The sequence below is a fragment of the Cyrtonyx montezumae genome, unplaced genomic scaffold (assembly GCF_038088225.1).
Source record: "Cyrtonyx montezumae isolate F1298 unplaced genomic scaffold, pur_monq_1.0 scaffold_7, whole genome shotgun sequence".
NCBI classification, from domain to species: Eukaryota; Metazoa; Chordata; class Aves; order Galliformes; family Odontophoridae; genus Cyrtonyx; species Cyrtonyx montezumae.
In genome coordinates, this window is record NW_027072078.1 from 30,982,820 (window position 1) to 31,001,221 (window position 18,402).

The window sequence follows — 18,402 nt, forward strand, 5'->3', positions numbered from 1 at the left end:
TTCAAAAAACCAAGACAAATTATTTTTCTACAGACAGCAGGTATTTCCTCCTAATGAAAATGGTATTATAGCATGCCTGTGGTAAAAGTAGGAAAAAAAAAAAAGGCCCTGTGCAATTTCCCTCTCGTATAATTGCATGGTGAAAAAACACTGTGATGTGAAATTTTACTCTAAACTCAAACGAGATGCTCTCTCTTCTGTTTTACCACCCTGTGATAGGATACTTGCTAATACAACCCTATGAATTTTAATTCTTTTTAGATGGGATTCAACAAAGCAGTAATGATTTGAGATGGGGGGGGGTTGCATAATGCAATGGAAAACACAACGACAACAGAGCAGCAAGATCTCAGGATGCAGCAAGAGAGGATTCACTCAAACATAACAGCAGCAGTCACAGAAACAAGGGGGAAAAAAAAACTACATACCTTCAGAATACCCCAGGTACGCAAGGACCTTCAACAAGATACCTTTGCACCCACTGCCAACACTTAAATGAGGCCTGGGAAGGAGCAGACCCTGGTTCCAGCCCTTCTGGTCACTCAGGTATATTGCATACACCTGTTCTCCCCTGGGTTGGCTCTGCTTTCCCACCAGGTGCTCCATCACTGCTTCAAGCTGTGACTTAGCATTTCCACTAGAGGGGGAATGTCTCCAAGGATGTAGAAAGGGACAGTCTGCTTAGGTAGAAAGAGTATTTTGCTACACTTCAGTGAAATTAACGAAGGTCTGTCTGGAGAAGCTGGGGATGCTCAATCCCTGGGGATGCTCAAGGCTGAGCTTGGATATGCCCTGGGCAGCCTGAACTGCTGGGGAACACCCATCCCATGGCAGGGGTTTGGAGCTCAGTGATCTTTAAGAACCTATTCCATGATTCTCTAAGATAGCTCAGTGGGCATTCAAGGCTGAGTTTGGCTCAGCACTGTTTTATTGCTCTCTTCCCTGTTTTATTCCTTCTCAGAGCTGTACAAAGGCAAAGCATCCTTGTGAGTCACAGAGGCCAGTGGCCAGTTTGCCTGATGAAAATTGAGAATAAGCTAAGAAACACCTTTTTTGCCCAGATTTGTCTAATTTTTTTTTCTTCAGTATTTTGAAGCCCAACATAGCTGAAGCTAGAGCCTTGCAGAAGGGCTTGAGAGTCTTGCTGTGCCCAGCAGAGCTGCTGGGTTCCCTTTTCTGGCAGTGCACGGAAATGCACATCCTTCTGTGCTTTGTCTTCTCCTCCTCCTAAGTAAAACTGATTGTTCTCCTTCATATACAGAATTTACTCAAAGCCTCTCAGTCTAGCTGCCTGCTGTGTGCCTACAGATACCTGCTGTCCCCAGCTCTGGAGCTTTATGCCAAAATTCCCTTTTCATGGGTTTTCCTCCCTTCCATAAAAATGTGATTTTTATGAAGAACGAATTAAGTTGTGTTTATCTTAATGCAAAGTACCCATTTTCCCCATGCCCTCTGTTAAGCACAAAATAGGGTGTACAGGTTACTCTGTGCCTTTTCTCATTAAAATGGTTGACAATCTGTGCGTTAGGACAATTTCTTTATAAGCACAAGTGAACATAAATCACTTCTTTCTGCAATCATTTATCATTTAAATATGATAATATTGAAATTTAATACACTTTTATTTATGGTTTTTTCATTCTTTGAAAAAACATGCACGTGGGCTAGGTCTGATGGAGAAGTGTAAAGGTTGATTATTTAAAAAGCTGTTAATGTTCATAGAAATGTGCAAGTTTTAAGAACACCCATGCTTTTTGTTGATACAGGTTTCATCTTTTGAAGGAGGGCTTGTGTGCATGGGTGGTTGGTTTTGACCAAAACCACACACTGTTCAACTGAATGGTCAGTCTATCTACCTGTACTGAAACTGCATTTTTTGGTATAGCAATTATACATAAAAGTATAGTTATCCTCAGAGAATGAATGGACCAGTGGTCCATTGAACTTACTTATTTACACCTTTACAGTAGACAAAGACACAGAAGAATGGCATTGAAGCCCTTGTTCTAAGATGTATTTAATTACTAATGGAAAGTGAAACAGTTCAAATAAGAGACCTACAGATATTCTTCCCTGGCATAATCGATAGCCTAGTTCTGAGGGCACTTGTCTGTGACAGAAGAGATTGATTCAGCTCCTATACACTAAAATGCAACATCTTTCCTGTCAGAAGTGATTAAAAAACATCAGGCCGTCAGTTAGCGCTTTGGGCTTCTCTCCATTTTGTCATGGTGGAAAAGTAAATTCTTAAATTGCTTTCAATTGTTAAAGCAATCAGATAGAAAAAAAAACTTTCTGCGTGGATCAACAGCAGTTACCCAACCTGAGGTATGTTATCTTTGGGAAGTCACACAGTTTACAAACTGCTATGCAGATGATCACAGTGCAGATTTGGGCTGTGCCAGCTGTGAGCTGGGGGATGATATTGAGCAGCAAAAATCCACTTTAATGGCTGGATTTATGAGGGGTATTTATAGTGACCTTTATCGTTTTCCTTGCAGCATTTCTACAGCATTAATTTTAGCAATAATCACATAACAGCAGTGCCCACAGTGATGTTTTCTCTGCTTATGTATACAGGTAGCTGTCTGTCCTATCTTTACTCAGCATTGCCACGTTTTAGTTTTATGTTCAGTTCAGCTGCATTGCAAGTAACCTAAGTATTAGCATATGTTTAGGTTGTGGAAGGCAGATCTTATCCCTGTGTGCTGGCCAGCTGCGAGGTTTTAAATCTGAGAACCTCACTGAGGGTCCTTCAGGAACCCTGTGCATCACTGCTGGGGAGAGATTTCTCACTGCTTAAAAGATGCCAGAATAAATTTGTCTGCTTCGAGGGTGTTAAAAAAAAAATTAAAGAAAAACACACTGCCACAAAGACCGGATATGAGAAGAAAGCCTGTTTCCCAGCTAGTCTTTGAGTATACAGGTACTGTTTAGGATTTTTTTTTTTCAACCAGCAAAGCCAACCCACTGGATCTTCTTTCAGTGCAGGTCTTGGACTGTGTGAGTCCTTCTGTGCTCTGTCCCTGGAGATGCAAGGGCTGAGAGGTGATAATGCATCTGGTCCCCTAGTGACCCAGCAGCTCCTAATGAGAGTGCTTGGCATTCTTGGGAGGCAACCTGCAGACTCAGCCCTAAGGCAGAAGATGAAGTTGTTTTGAAACAGCAGATGAATTATATTGTTGGGAGTCGATTAATGAAAGAAAGCATCCACACACCCATGCAAAGAGTGCAGGAAATAGCAAACGGAACAAGAAATGTTCACAGGTAAGAAGCATTACGAAGCAGCAGGAATAACGGTGGGTGATTTTCATGCCTAGAATATCAGTTATTGGGAAAACATGAAAAAGTAAGAAGTAGGGAAGGAAAGATGCTGGGTGGTTAGATTTATGATTTATATCAAAGCTATTTGTATTGCAAGGAAGCAATCATGTCAAGAGGAGAAAATAGTTGTAAAATTCCTCTGGGAGATGTATAGCTTGTGCTGGGCTTACAGCCTGCAGCTCAGGCTCAGCTATCCTGAGCAATGTTTGTATGGGCTCAGTGCCCTCACACTAGCACAGGCGAGGGGCAGGAAACCTATTCTTTAAACCTTCATCCCTCTGCATCCAAGACTGAATGCTTCCACATAGCCATAATCTTCGACCTCTCTGTAGCCATATCACAAGGCTGTGCCAGACCTTTAGCCCTGGGAGGAGTGCTTGCTACTGGTGAGTCTTAATGCTTAATGGGAGATACTGACCCATGAAGTGGGACTGTCCACATCCTGATGCACATCCCACAACTGGAATATGAACAAATAGACTCCAGACCAGGAACACTACGAGCTACTCCAGCTCTCCCAGTGCAGCTATTCACAGTGGATTGTTAGGGATTTCCATTACTGGATCGACTGACTTAACCAGTCCAGGAAAAGGACTGAAAATCATGTGAAATTGGAGGGTTTCTATAGTAAACAATTGTGAGACTTCCAAAAAAACGTTGCAGGAAAAAGGATTTTTCAAGGAGTATTATGGATGTAGGTGGCTGTATCTCACCCGCATTTACAAAACCTTCCACTGGCCAACAACACAATTTCTGTTCTTCCTGAGGTAGAAGGATAGCTTTCATTTTTATGCTACTTTATATACATTTGAGAAAAAAATGCATTTTAGCACTAAGAAATGTACATCAGTGATATTTACCAGTATATCAGGGCAGGAAATAACCTCCACTTTATTTTCTTTGTATTTATTGCAAAAGAGAAACAAGGAATGAATTCGATTTCACCCTGTTTATGTCTTTGTTTCCAGCTCTAATCTTAGCATCTATTAAAAGAACAGAGCAAATGGCTCTGGGAGTTGTTATACTTTTTATGTAATCCATTGAGAAAAATACAGAGCTGACAATAAGATAGCATGAGTGAATCAAAGCATCTTTGCTGTGTTATTGAGGGAGGCTGAGTCACAGCCAACTAATTTTATAGCACAGTCATAGTTGATTATAGAGCAAATAATTGGCAGAAAGGGACAAAGGAGACTATTAAAAATAATCTCTGAAAGAGGTTTTCAAATCTGTCTTTTCCAGTAGCTAGACCAGATCAAAAAACCCATACCTGATTAACGCAATGAATTCTATCCAGTGTTAATTCTAAAGAAAATTCTAATTACAAAGTTCCGAATAACAAAATGTTAGTTTAGCTTAGCTAGCGTATAAACTAATGACCAAATTTTATCTCCTTTTTCTCTTCGTATTATTATCCACAAGATAAAATTCCATGAAAAGTTTGCAACACAATCAAAACATGATTTTAAACAGAGATGAGAAACAAGAAGGAGCTGACATAAGAAAGACTCCTTTCTGTAGAGGAATGCTCTAGTTCAGACCCGAAGTTATTCTCCACATTTGACATTAAGTTAGTTATTGGAGTTATTAATACAGGAACTTAGAGAATCCTCCCTCATCATTTTGTAGTCAACTAGATTTTAGCCATAGGCATTTGCCTTTTGAGAACAGTGAACATGAGCTAAATGCAACTCGAGTAGTTATTTAAAAAAATACAGGAAAAGTAAGACTGCCAGGCCAGAACATGAAATATTATTCCAGTTCTTATTTGCATAAGGAATGAGGGAATCTGAGGTATCCACCAGCTAGTTCATGGAAGCTGCAAGGGCCAGTGAGCTGCCGAGGCATGAGCAAGGCACTGCATGAGGGACCGTTTACTGAAACTGTCAACACACAAAGCTGCCAAGGGATAGTTGAGTTGTAAAATGCTCCAGCTACCACAGGAGATGCATTACATTATTTCAGTATGCAGATAAATTGCTATCCAGCTCCTGGAAGCTGCTTTGTGAACAAAATAGGGGAATAAGATAAACTTGCTCTCAATCGATGAATAATATAAAACCAGCAAAAGGAGCAGAGCAGACTACTACAATCCCTCAACTATATTAGGCAATCAATTTTTTGCCTTTCAATATGTAGAATATTCCCTCGTGGCTCTCTGTGGATGCCATGCAGTGTGAATACAGCAATCAAAGTAATAGACGTTGGAATAATCAAAATAATATATGTCAGAAAGAAGCAAGTAAGTACGTATATTCATTAAGTAAATCTCCTAAGAGCTTAACGCACAAAACTCCTTCCAGAATAGCTGTACAAACAACTGCACACACTAACACATGGTTATAATTGTGTTTCAAAGTCAGATGAAAAATATTCCTCAAACTAATCATTTATTTTTATTTTTTTTTTAGTTTCGCCATGAATAATCTATATTCAGGGCAAAACACACAGTGTAGCTGCCGTCGTGATATTAATACATGTCATAACTGAAGGTAAACTACATGGCTTTGAAGAAAACTTAAAAAGCTTGGAAAAGGCAATGCTGTCAACCCAGCGTTAAAGACTGTGTTTTTGTAATGGGCATTGGCAACATCCCACACTGAACCTCCACCTCTGAAGGTTCCTCTCCAGGAACACAGGAGACAAAAAGTCAGAACAAACACAGGAATGTCCATGAAAACAAGCTTGCAGGCAAAAGTCAGACAGACCAGTAGTTTGGCTGTCTTCAAAACTTTTCTTGGGAAAGTATTTAAAGGGTACAGTACAAACCTAGTTAATAACCTCAAATGGTCTTTGTCACAGTTTCCACAGGATTTTAAAACTCTTAAGTCTAGGCTGCAAAAAAATGAGGAAAGATATTGGAATGAAAGAGCCATTTCCAAAGCTTACTAATACAGCCAGAAATGCTTTCTTAGGCTACAGATATGATCAAGAAAGAAGTAGGAAATAAACAGCAAAGAATTTCCGTCTCTAATAAAGTTAGTGACAGAATGATTTTTGATTCTTTTCTTCAGCTGTTCAGTATAGCATCTTGGAAGGGATTGAATCCTTTCATGATTGAAGTCAAAGGGAATACATTTCAAGTTTTGGTCATCTGAAAAGTGCTAAAAACTTATCACTAGCAATGCTTTGTGTCTCCTCGCGTTTGTGTATGCAGCCATTCGAGTTTACAAGGAAGATGAGGAAGGGTTCAGCATTTCTATTACACTCCTATTTCCCATATTGGCCTTTGTTTCACTTATGAGCTGTGCTACAATTAACAGGTCTGGGTTGCGACTCCTGAGGCCTTGGTACAGATCAAAGCTCTGCCAAAGGATTTTCCGTGTGACCTTGAGCCACTTCACATCTCTATCCCATCTGTAAAACAGAATGATGATGCTTCCTCTCTGCAGCAATTTGTCTTGTCAATTTAGGAACAAACACTGATCTGTCTTGACTACTTGCAGCTCCTATCGATTGCAAAGGAAGTTAGATGTATAAAATGCCTCTTAGTAGTTGGCGTTTGGAGACAAAATAACTTTGAGGAACTGGACCATTAAGGTAAACATTTTGTCCATGAATGTCCTATGCAGTTATAAACAGTGTCTAATAAAATGATCCTTGATTTTAGTGCAGGGCAGAGTAATAAATAGCTGTTTGGAAGTTTAAAGAGTGTGTACATTTCGCAGGTCAGTGAGAATAGGCAAATCCTTGAGAAGTAGCCCTCTCATAACAAACTTATTTTTTAAGCCTTTGAAAATAAACATTAATTTTCATAATCATATTGGAGGGCAAATGTATGAACTAAAAATCATTTCTCTATCAAACCTTAAAGATCCAGTGAGGACATACTGATGCCATGCAGGAGAGATACAAACATACTCGTGAGGTGAAAGAAGTTCCTTCAACCCCAGATGCCAACAGCCACCTCATTTTGACTTCTTCATAAAAGCACCATTCTGGCAGTGAGGATAGCTTTGTCATCTTTCAGGTGAAAAAGAAGAGGAATGTAAAATCTATCAGCAAACAGAAATCAGTGTACAACCCTGCTGCTAGCTCTGCTTTGCCTGCACGTAATCAGATAAGACCAGATTTCACTCCTGAGTCAAACACCACAAACTGGATTAATTCCAGGCCGTGAGGCCAAAGGGGTTACCTAATGCTGATAAAAGCCTAAATAAGAGAGTAATAAAATATTACCTTGAAAATACTATTTGATTATCAAAAAGAATTTCAGAATAGAAACATGTTGCAAAGATTGTTCCTTTCCCTTTGGCAGCTGTTACTGCCTGTTAGCCATTAAGCCAGAGAGTCTTGGTTTTACTTCTTTAGGAAAGCATTCAGCAGGGTATTTTTTGGCTGCAGAGTGCTGTAAATGTCATTTGCACAGAGTGAAGACATAGAGCCAGAATAATCCCAGTGTAATTTCTAAAGTGACTGGAAAGTCCCTGACTATGCTCACTCACAGCGTTGGGTGACATTTGGGATCCAACCAAGGGTTTGCCTTCTGTGGAAGGTGTATGAGGCAGGTGGGAAAGCTCCTGAACAGTTTGAAATACTTGTGGAGAGACACTGTCCAAGCTCAACCCGTTTTTTGCTTAATTCCCAGCTCAAGCAGACTTTTGCTGAAAGCATGGGAAGTTCATAATGCTCAGATTTTACAGCAGAAGCTCAAAGATGAGATCATGAGTTGCTTGTGGGCTGTGCACAAAGCAGATTACACAGTCTGATTTTCATGTCGCTCTTCTAGGGAAAGCAAGAGCAGCGTTTATAACATTACAAGACACACTGATAATTTTTCATGCTAGACTATTCTCATTTATTTTCTTAAATCAGATCATTCAGCTTGCTTGAGAATGCAAATGCCATCTGTCGGCACCCAGCCTCCCCACCCTCACTGTCCTAATGTCTCCTTTTCCTTCACTTCAGGACATGCTCCGATTTTTCTTATCTGTTTTGGAGTTGGGGAAAACTCCAGGAGTGAAGTTGCAAAAAATTAATTGTATTTGACTTTACTATCTGTGTAACACCTGGCAGTGAAACTCCAGTGGATTTTGTGAGCTTTGATGGCAGGTTGGTGCCTTTGCATGAAACCTACCCAAATTCAAAACATTTCCAGTTGCACACTATGAAAAGGCTCCAGAAGGGGCAGGGAGCAATTCCATCTCGATGGTGATGTTGCAAGCAGCTATCTATTTTAAGTTTTAAGACAGATACTTTTGTCGAAAATACCTCCATAAAAACACAATGGTCTTTTACTGAATTTCATCTTAGAAAAGTCTGACAAGCTGTGTTGTGTCAACCCTCCCACATCTGTGATTCACTCAGTTGCTTTTGTGCCTAATGCTTCACTTAATCTTCTACCCAGAGCAGCTATGGACATTACTGGTAACCCTTTCTTGTTCTTCAATCACAAGAAATGATACAAAACCCCAAATAATGTGAATATCTGCAATCACTGGGAGCTTCGTTGCCTAAAATAAGTCTGCAGAAGATGATAAAGTTCTTTCTTGGTCTTTAAAAGACTTTTTCATCTTCTCCCTCCTAATGAGGCATCTGCAAAAAGCTGTTTGGTCAGACGCTCCTTATTCATAGTTAAATTCTTAAGGGATTAGTAGATTTGTTATACTCAGAGTACAAAAGTAAACAGCATATGGCTTTGTTAATATCCTTTTAATGTCACAACGCAATCTGTCAGAACGCAAACTTTTTTGAGCAGTTTACTTCGAGTTCACAGTAAGAAAGAAAAATGAGTCTGAAGAATACTTCTATATCACCTAAGAGAGAGTGAACTGTTTTCTGACTCTTGTTCTGTATTTCCAGCTTAAAAAGTATGTTGAAGCATAATACCTTCGGTAACAAAAATACAGTGGGAAACAGGCTACTTTGTTACAAGGAGTTAAAAGGTCATTTCCCCTTGATGAAAAGCTTGTTCTATCAGATAAGTAGCTGCTACACTCCATATCACTGGCAACCCTTCAAAAGGATTTAGAAATTAAAGGCATTGTTTGAAGATAAAGGCGAGAAGGTCATTTGCCTTGTGTTTAGTCCTGCAAACCTTGCTGGGTGACCCTTTGATATTCAAATGAAGAGTGCTTTAAATTGTTTTATCTTTATACAGCTAATGAGTGCTGGCTGACAAACACCTATAAAATCGGTCGAAACTCTCCTGGAATTAAAATTCGAAAAAATATTGTAACACATTTCCACAAAGGTGGAGTACCTCCACAGAATTTGCCCAGGCTATGCCCACAATCATGACAGCACTGTGCTTTGCTCCTATGGCTTTTCTTGTTCTTGTTCTTGTTTTTGTTTGTTTGTCTGATTGATGGGTTTAGCTCTCTTTAAACTCTGTTTTTACTGGCTGAATAACATCTGACATAATTTTCAAATTGTTCTTGCAGTGGATTAATAAAGCTGAATAAACAAGGTATGTATGTAAAATCTATGTCCTCTTCAAATCCTATGCCTTGCACAGTGAAACGAGCCTTGCAATTAATGCACAGAGTAGCAGAAAAACTACTTACGAACTTTTTACTGCCAGAGACTGCATAGCTGCATATTATTATATGTGTAATTAACTAATCTGGAACATTGCTCTGATATACAGTGGGTGCACTTCTTTCGTTAGAGGAATAGATTCTTATTTGAAAGCTTGTTGTTCTTTTACGATTCATTTATGGGAAAACATTATGATTATTCTTTAAATCTCTTGAAGTTTTCTTGTAAGAAATAACAATCTTCAGAGGCTTGCAAAGCCTCTATTAAAAATAAGACACCACACAAGGCTCCTGTGAGGGACAATAAACACTGTGTGCCATAAGCATGCCTGGCTGCCACTGTGACCTCCTTCGTTACCTTAGAAGCTGTTTATTTTAACCTTACTTCCATTCTATTTTGGTGACTCTAATAATAGCCCTCTATCACTCTAACCCACATTCAATAGTAAATGTAAACAGGATCATCTCAGCTTAAAATACACACGAACCGCGTCTCCCAGATGACTATCAAATAATTAAAAAGTAAAAAAAGATCCTTACCTAATGGAGCTGACTCACTGCTAATGGCCAACAGGGGAATCCAGCAGAAGCAGGCAACAAGTTGGAGATGCTGGTGGGAAGGTAAGGGCTGCTGCATAGTGTCCAAGGCAGCTTTTATCCACGCATCTGCAGTTGCTTAGAAGTTAACTTTTGAAGTCTTAAACTTTGCAGGAAAACACATCAGCCTGCCTGCCTGCCTGGTGCAATTTCTTTTTTTTTTCTTTTTTTTCCCCCTTTCTTTTCAATCCAGTCTCTTGGAAAGGGCTTAATGTGTCATTAATCCCAGAATTCCCAAGGGGGAAGCCCTCCAGCGACACACAGACCACACTCACCCCCCCATGCACACAGCAGCCGAGCGCATGTGTCCCTGCAGCTGCTTTCCCTGCAGCTGCTCTGATTTACACACCCCGTAGCACACCCGCACACACACACCCTCACAGGGTGAGAACAGCGCGTACCGCCAGGAAGGGTGGTGGGAGGTGAGCCTGCAGAAACTGGGGCTGTAAACCAAACCTGCCTGCTTGCCACGCTGTCAAGGCAGGAGACACTAACTCCAAGTCATTGCAGTCGCATCTGACATGGTGTTTTGTAGGAGAGAAGTGTAAATAACGCTAAGATATGCGTACACAAGTTGTTCGCTTTCAGGAGGTTGCGCTGATGCAGACCTGTGACAGAACTGCTCTGTCCCGAAGGTTTGTGTTCTGGGTCGATGCACTGTTGCCTGCTATTTTAGAGAATCATCGTTTGCTGCTGAAATAAAGCCTGCCAGCATTTGGTCTGTCAGCTTGTCGTGAGAAATGAGATGTGTGCTCCAGAAGGTTAGAAAACAGAAGCGAATGACAGGGAAAGAATTCAGTCATTCGTGCTTTTCAAATACATTTTTCCTAAATTTTATCTAATTTTAAATGCTGCAGTAGGGTCCCTTTGAACAGTGTTTATTGTAAGGCAAAGTGTACTGTCAGCCTAAAGTGTAATACGAAGAATTTGCTATTAAATCACATGCTATACTCTGTATTTGTGCCACTTTATTCAAGGTATATTGTATCCCCTCCCACTGCTCAGTGTTTTCCATACCTGCCAGCATTTCTTTTCTCTGACTTGTCAAGTTTGATTATTTTGTGCCTGCTTGTTTAAGTGAGGATATAGTGAATGATCTGATGATACAGTAATAAAGAAGTCTGTTAACAATCCACTCACATCACTACGAGGAGCATTTCTTTTAAAAATGTAAAAGAAACCATTAAAAATGCTCCCCAGCGCATCCAAGAAATTCCAAATGCTGTTCATCTTAACTACATCTCTGAAGAAATCTACCACTGGATTCTTTGAGACCTATATAGGTTATTTGAGAAGAATCTTCTCAAACTTTCCTCTTTATTTTGATTATGGATTTAAAGATCATAGAATGTCTTAGTGCATCCAATTGGACTGTTCTATGTCACGGGCCTGAGTTATAGCTCTATAAGTTCCTAGGAGTCTTTGCATTGATACTACTGACCTTTTGAATACATTCCTTCAAGATTATTTAGGCTCCAAACCCAGTTGTTCTGACCTTTTTTTTCTGAGAGATGTTCATTTGTCTCCTTAACACAAATGTATGGTAATATCTGAAAAGTTGTGAGGCCCTCACTCTGCTGCCCTGAGAGACAGTGGCTTTCCCTATCCCTGGAGATCCTCAAGGCCAGATTGGATGGGGCCACGGGCAGTCTCATATGCTGGGTGGCAACCAGCCCATGGCATTGGAGGTAGAAATGGATGATCTTTAAGGTCCCCTCCAACCTAAGCCTATGATTCTAAGAGGTGTAACTAATGTTTAACTACAGCAATTCATAAAAATGTCTGAAATCTGTTGTGGACTGGGATGAAATGAAAATACTGGCAAGCAAAAGCAATTTGCAACAAAGCAAGAAAGCTTTCCACAAATATTACAGCCACTATAGGTCTTTTTATACAGAAAGAGAAAGAAACCAGCCAAAAAAAGAATCAGTGAAAGATATTCAAGAACTACTACACTGGAAAAAAATGTGATACTTAAGTCAGCTCACTTATCTCCTTACCTGTTGTCTCCTTAAGCAGGTTTCAACCAGAGGGAGAATCTGGAGGTGGATACTACTGGTACAGATGACGTGAAACATTACTGGGTATAGGGAGGTTGTGATGAGGAAGGGTTTGGGCTTTTCTCCCACGCAACAAACAGGACCCAAGGAAATGGCCACAAGTTGTACCAGAGGAGGTTTAGATTGGACATAAGGAAAAACTTTTTCTCTCAGAGAATGGTCAGGCACTGAAATGGCCTGCCCAGGGAGGTGATGGAGTCACCGTCCCTGGCAGTGTTCAAGAAGCATCTGGATGAGGATCTACAATATACGGTTCAGTAGCTTGTGGTAATAATGGTAATGGGTGGATGGTTGGACTAGATGATATAGTAGGTCCTTTCCAACCTTGTGATCCTATGATTGTACCAGGCAGGAAGTTTCCCTGGGCTGAATGTTTGAAATCCTCCAACTTGGGAGGACAAACAATTTCAAGTGAGACAATAATGTGCAAATATTCCCCATCTCCCAGCTCAAGACAAAGCCTTACCAAAGACAGAAAAGTAACAAACTGCACCTCCTTCCTCCCCAGGTTATTAATCCAAACAATAATGGAAAACTAAACTATGGAGAACCTGCAAAGAAATACTTCAAAATGGTCTCACAGTTTTGACACTATTAGCCTCAGTAAAAGGAGAAATGGAAACTCCTAGAAACCTGAATACACTTGACACAATTAGCTTCATTGTCTGTACAACAACACAACTCTGAAGACTTTACACTAATCCATCTTGTATTGCATTCATTTTGAATAGTAGAGATGAGTATGGGGAGTTGAAGCCAAAAGTCACAGCTGGGAGCTGGCAATAGCAGTTCAGCCTTAGCCAAAAATTGTTTGATGGATACGCACGTTAGGTATTCAAATTCTCCCCTTTACAAGAAAGAGACAGTGTTTGCCTGGAAGATCCCACTTGGCAAGCTGGCATTTTGGGGCTGGGAACTGGCTGCAGGAGCTGGAAGGACTAGAGGAGAAGGGGCAGCTCAGGAAGATACAGCAGAGCTGTGAGGAGGATGGAGGGAAGAGCACTGAGAACAGCTAATTTTAGCAACATTTTGCTTCAGATGCAGAACTATACTTCAGGATGGGAGTGAGTGATAATATAATCATAAAAATGTAAATAACTCAGAGGCCTCCAGAGATATGACCTTCTGACACTTTGTTCCAAATACAAAATGCCCACGTTCCTGAGTTGGTGCAGGAGTTTTAAGAGCTGCATGCAAAAGTGCTGGGCAATAGGGAGCTTTTAAGGGATAAATTCCATCACTCACATCTCTAAGGTTACATGGAAGTGGATCAACCTGGATCACTCCAGAAAGGAGATGAGAGGGGAATATCACATCTCTTCCCAAAAATTGAGTGTGACTAGGACTTTCCTTTGTTTGCAAGCCAGCAGAGAACTGTACCGTCCTTTTTAAGCACTGGCACTCGTTAGAAACTGATCTAAAAATGACAGTCTGAGTTTAGTACTTTCTGCTACTTATGAGTATGTTCACTATGAGGTTGTCCCTTGGGATTGCTTTCTTGGCAGAGAGGATTCATTATTCATTTCTTGCAAAGATAGCATGACCCTGCATGTACATACACTTTGTTAGTAGGACAGAGTCCTTCAGAGGAAAAAGACATATCATTTAATAACATAACATTTTCTGCAAGTCTGAATTTACACATTCACTTATGCCAGAACCCTCTTCTGCGCATTTCTGTTCACTTGGTTTATCTGACAGAAAATACCTGCCTCATCCAGTGACAAAAAATAAACTGCTGGTGCTCCTAGGGTGAATCCCTTCTCTCTTGATATGGGCTGTTCAAGTCCGATGACTTGCAGACCTTTCTGCAGTTTCAGAAGAGGTGGAAAGGTCAACATAACAGATTTTAACCGAGTCCTAGCAATCTCAAGCATGTGACCCACCTCCAAGGATTCTACAAAAAAGGAACAAGAAGGGATTCAGTTCTGGAATTCTCTTTCTCTGCTCTCATTTTTGTTACTCATCTTTGTCCATATATATTGGATAAATGCCAAATATTTTTATATCCAAAGTACAATGTTCACTTACCTTGTTAACCCAAACCACTACCCTTTATCTTACCACTGCTATTTTTAGTAAATGAAACGAAATGGGACTTCATCTCACTTTGCAGCCAGTTTGGGGAAGTAAACAATGGCCACATGGTTATTAGAGCTGGTGTTTTCCTCTGTTTTGTTGTCTAGTGTACAGCAGACATTTCAATTAACAAAAAAAACATTCATTTTCATGAGTCTGATTCTTTGGAAAATAACATGAGAAAGCAGTACACATAATTTACAGGACAAAGCTCTTCATTTAGTGAGAGCTAACTGCCATTTTTAGAATAATAAATCAATATAAAGAAATATGTTTCCCTTTGCACAGCTCCTAGAGACCAGAGAGCCATTTGCACATTTAGTAAGTTTCTAATTTCATAGGGGGAGAGCTGTAGTGGATTTCAGTACAGCACTCTTCATCAGCCAATGGGTCAAAATATGGTCATTCCAACTCTAAAGAAGTGATAAGATGAAGAAACTCACTCATTTCCACATTTTTAAGTGTATACAGAGGATAAATGGTTAAGCTCTGAATGAATCAGTTCCTTCAAAATACGTTGTTCTTTGGAGTGGGTCAAGATTGGATGGGATCCCTGACCTGACCTGGTGCAACCACAGCTAGGGGTGCTCAGCACATTCCTCTTGCTCCTTGTTCACCATGTGCATTGTCCTGGCCATCTGAACCTCTGGGCACAGCATGTCCCTGTTAAATTTGCAGCGTGCACCATCAGCGCCCTTTTCAGATGGATTGTGTCACCAAGACAGGTGACAGGATCTCAGTAGCCTGCAAGTCAGTATGCACTAGGGCTGTGCCATAAATGAGGTGAGCATTCTTCATGGGAGCTCCTTATTTAACTGGAAAATGCCAGGCTATTGCAGAGATGTCAATATAAATCACATCTGTAATACATCTCTTGTACAGTGTGCCCTAAGATATATCTAGCAGAATGGCTGTCATTGTTCAGTAGCTCCAAACCAAAAGGGACTTCTCTATGTGAAGATAATGGCAATTAGTAAAGACTAATAAAAAGAAGGGACCCATGTTCAAATGGTGCATATTAGGATCAGCTGGGGATTTTCAGTCAGAATCTATTAATAGGAAAGCATGTAGTTTCCACAAAATCAGTAAAAATGATTTTATTTTTAATCTTTCCTGTTCTTAAGTCTGCTCAATACGTTTCGTTTTTTGTGAGCTGCTCTAGTGTCAGAATTGGTCATGGTTCTGTCTTCCACAGGGGACTGCTCCATTTATTGTTCCATTTAAGTGAAATGGAATATCAAAATAAAAAAAAAAACAAACAAAAAACAAACCAATCCCCGCAAAAAGAAAACAAAACAAAAAACCCTACAACCAAAAACACACACACACACTAATAAAAATCACTACATTTTGATGTGTCCCTTGCAAAATTAAGATGAGTATTGAAGTATCACAGTACTCTTAGGGAGTGGAAATTCTCAAAACACTTTTACATTAGTGCATTAGTCCAATAACACAGAGAAAAGCAATTGGATTTCTACTGATAAATGTCTTTGCCTGTTCTTCCAAAGTCTTTTCTTGACGAGATAACAAAGAGTAAGAAAAATGTCTACTTGTAGCACTGACAGATCACACTAATACAAAACCCACTGTTACTCAGAAAAAATCGCAGAAAGAAATTTTCTCAGTGAGTGAATTTTCCATTGAGGAAACAGTTTCTTTTGAAACAACATCAGAAAGGCATTTCCCAGGCGTTTCTTTTCAGTGTTAGCAGTGTAAAGGCATGAGGTGGGAAGGAGCTGCTCCTACCTTGAACCATTTCATTCAGCTTTTTTCTGGAAGTTTTCTCTTTGAAGAAATCAAAATCTTAAAAGGTGAACAGTGAGGTGCCAAACCCCCAAGATCTTCCACCCAGGAGCAATAGCAAGAATCAGAGTCGAGCTACCAGGTTTAATAACAAAAGGAGGAAATTTGGCTTGGGCTGAAACCAGCATAAACTGGTGTTAAATCTCTGACTGTCCATATCTGTCACCTCTTCTTTCATCCTCCTTTTCCATCCTGGCCTTTACAGTGTGATCTCATGAGAGGTTGTATGTGAGCAGATGTTGCATTCAAATAAAGCCCAATTACCACGTGCAGCCTTGGCACGGCACTGTTCTGGAAGACCTGGTGGCTGCTTCTATTTTTTCAACACAGATTATCTCTTCAAGACCTTCAGATGGCTGAACAAGCAAGTGAAGATAGGGGTCATTAAAAAGCATCGTTATTGTAATGAAAATACAACATAAATAGTATTAAAATGTAAACCATGACTAACTAGTGCATGAATGACAACATAGATCAGTCTTCTAATTTGATTTCAGTTTTCTGTATTCATTCAGGAAAAAAAAATGTTGGAAATATTTATTTTCAGATATCACAGAAAAATTTAAAGTAGTAATCAGGGTATTCATCAATATCAGATTAATCTGAAGGATTAAGAGACAAGGATCTCAGCATAAGGACAGTTAGATTCCTCCATAGGATACTTCCAGTAGCACATAGTTTTAGGGTCTCTATAATAGTTCCTAGAAAAATCCCACTGCACCACTGCAGAAAAAAAAAACAAGTCATATCAGCCCAGTTGTCAAAATTTCCCCTCTTTTCTGCCACCTGTCTCATATACAAATAAGAAATGAGTTTTAGCAACTTTTTTGAAGCAATGGAACTAACTACAATTTTATTTCAAGCTTCCAGTAACCTGAGTTTTAGCCTTTGTCCTTATCACAGAGCAGGTTGCATTGGAAAGGACAGAGATTTATTCTGAAATATTTTTCTTTCATTTCTTCATAGTTCTGATAGGTGATGATTTTTAAATGTGCTTTTATTACTTACATATAGTAAGCGATAGATTATATATTACAACAATTCCATGAAGCTGAATTGCTTTGTTAGTGGATTTATTGCCTTGAATGGTAACAGATTGATAACACAAGAGAATTAAATCCTCTCTTTACCCCCAGAACAAGTGTAACAAGGGCATTGCAAATATTTTCTAAGCCAATAAATCAGGTATGGCCCCCAAACTATCATCCACAGAGACCTGCTACTCGTTGCTTTTTTCCTAAAACTTCTTCCTCTACGGTTTTTACAGCATGCTTTAACTACAAGAACAGAGGGGTAGTAGTACAGCTTATGAAGTGCTCTTCTCAGTATTAAACATTAATTATTAAATTTTATATTTGAATAAGTATGTAGGGAACGTTAGTAGTTGGTGGTTAGTAATGCCTTGGAAGGTAGAACAGGACTTCTGAAATACAGGTCATAAACAATAAGCTTTCAGCCAAGAACAGGAAAATCATCTTCGCATTTTATGGAAACTTTTTTTTTTAAATCTGAACTTTTTACTGGTAAAATTGTCAGAAAGCTCAAAGTAGTCACCGAGTTCAGCCCACTCTGAAAATAGCTGAAACTAGAGAAATGATCACAGATTCATAACATCATTAAGGTTGGAAAAGACCACTAAGATCATCTAGTCCAATCATCACCACCATAGAGGGCAGTTTTCTTCCAGTACTTTCACAGGAGCAAAGGGCCAATTTACAGTCTGTCCAGTCATTTATTTCTATGAGGTTCCCTTTATTTTCAGAACCCTCAACCAGAGGTTTTCCAAATTCCAGGTTTTAAACTTTTGAGATGTTAAAAAAATTTATCAACCCATTACCAGATTTTTCTGTAGAAAATTGTGTAGTGGGAAAAGCAGATATTGAATAAAAACAGAGGCACTCCAAACACATTATTTCAGCTCTTAAAAATAACAGTTGTCTTATAAATTCATATCTCCTGAAGAAATCTCATCTAACCTACCTGTGAAAATCTAGTGAAATAAAATCAATAGAGTAATGTTTATCATAACATTTTAAAGTAAATGAATATTCTGCTAA

General features: G+C 39.5%; 1 protein-coding gene across 1 annotated transcript in view; it reads right to left on the bottom strand.

The window, feature by feature from the left end:
- Positions 1-10,519, bottom strand: part of LOC136057731 (von Willebrand factor D and EGF domain-containing protein-like) — a 161,992-nt gene extending 151,473 nt beyond the window's left edge. The window contains exon 1 of the mRNA XM_065750577.1: positions 10,344-10,519. Coding sequence (XP_065606649.1) covers positions 10,344-10,440 — 97 coding nt within the window. The 5' untranslated portion in view covers positions 10,441-10,519. The remainder of the gene's footprint in view (positions 1-10,343) is intronic.
- Between the last annotated feature and the right edge of the window lie 7,883 nt (positions 10,520-18,402).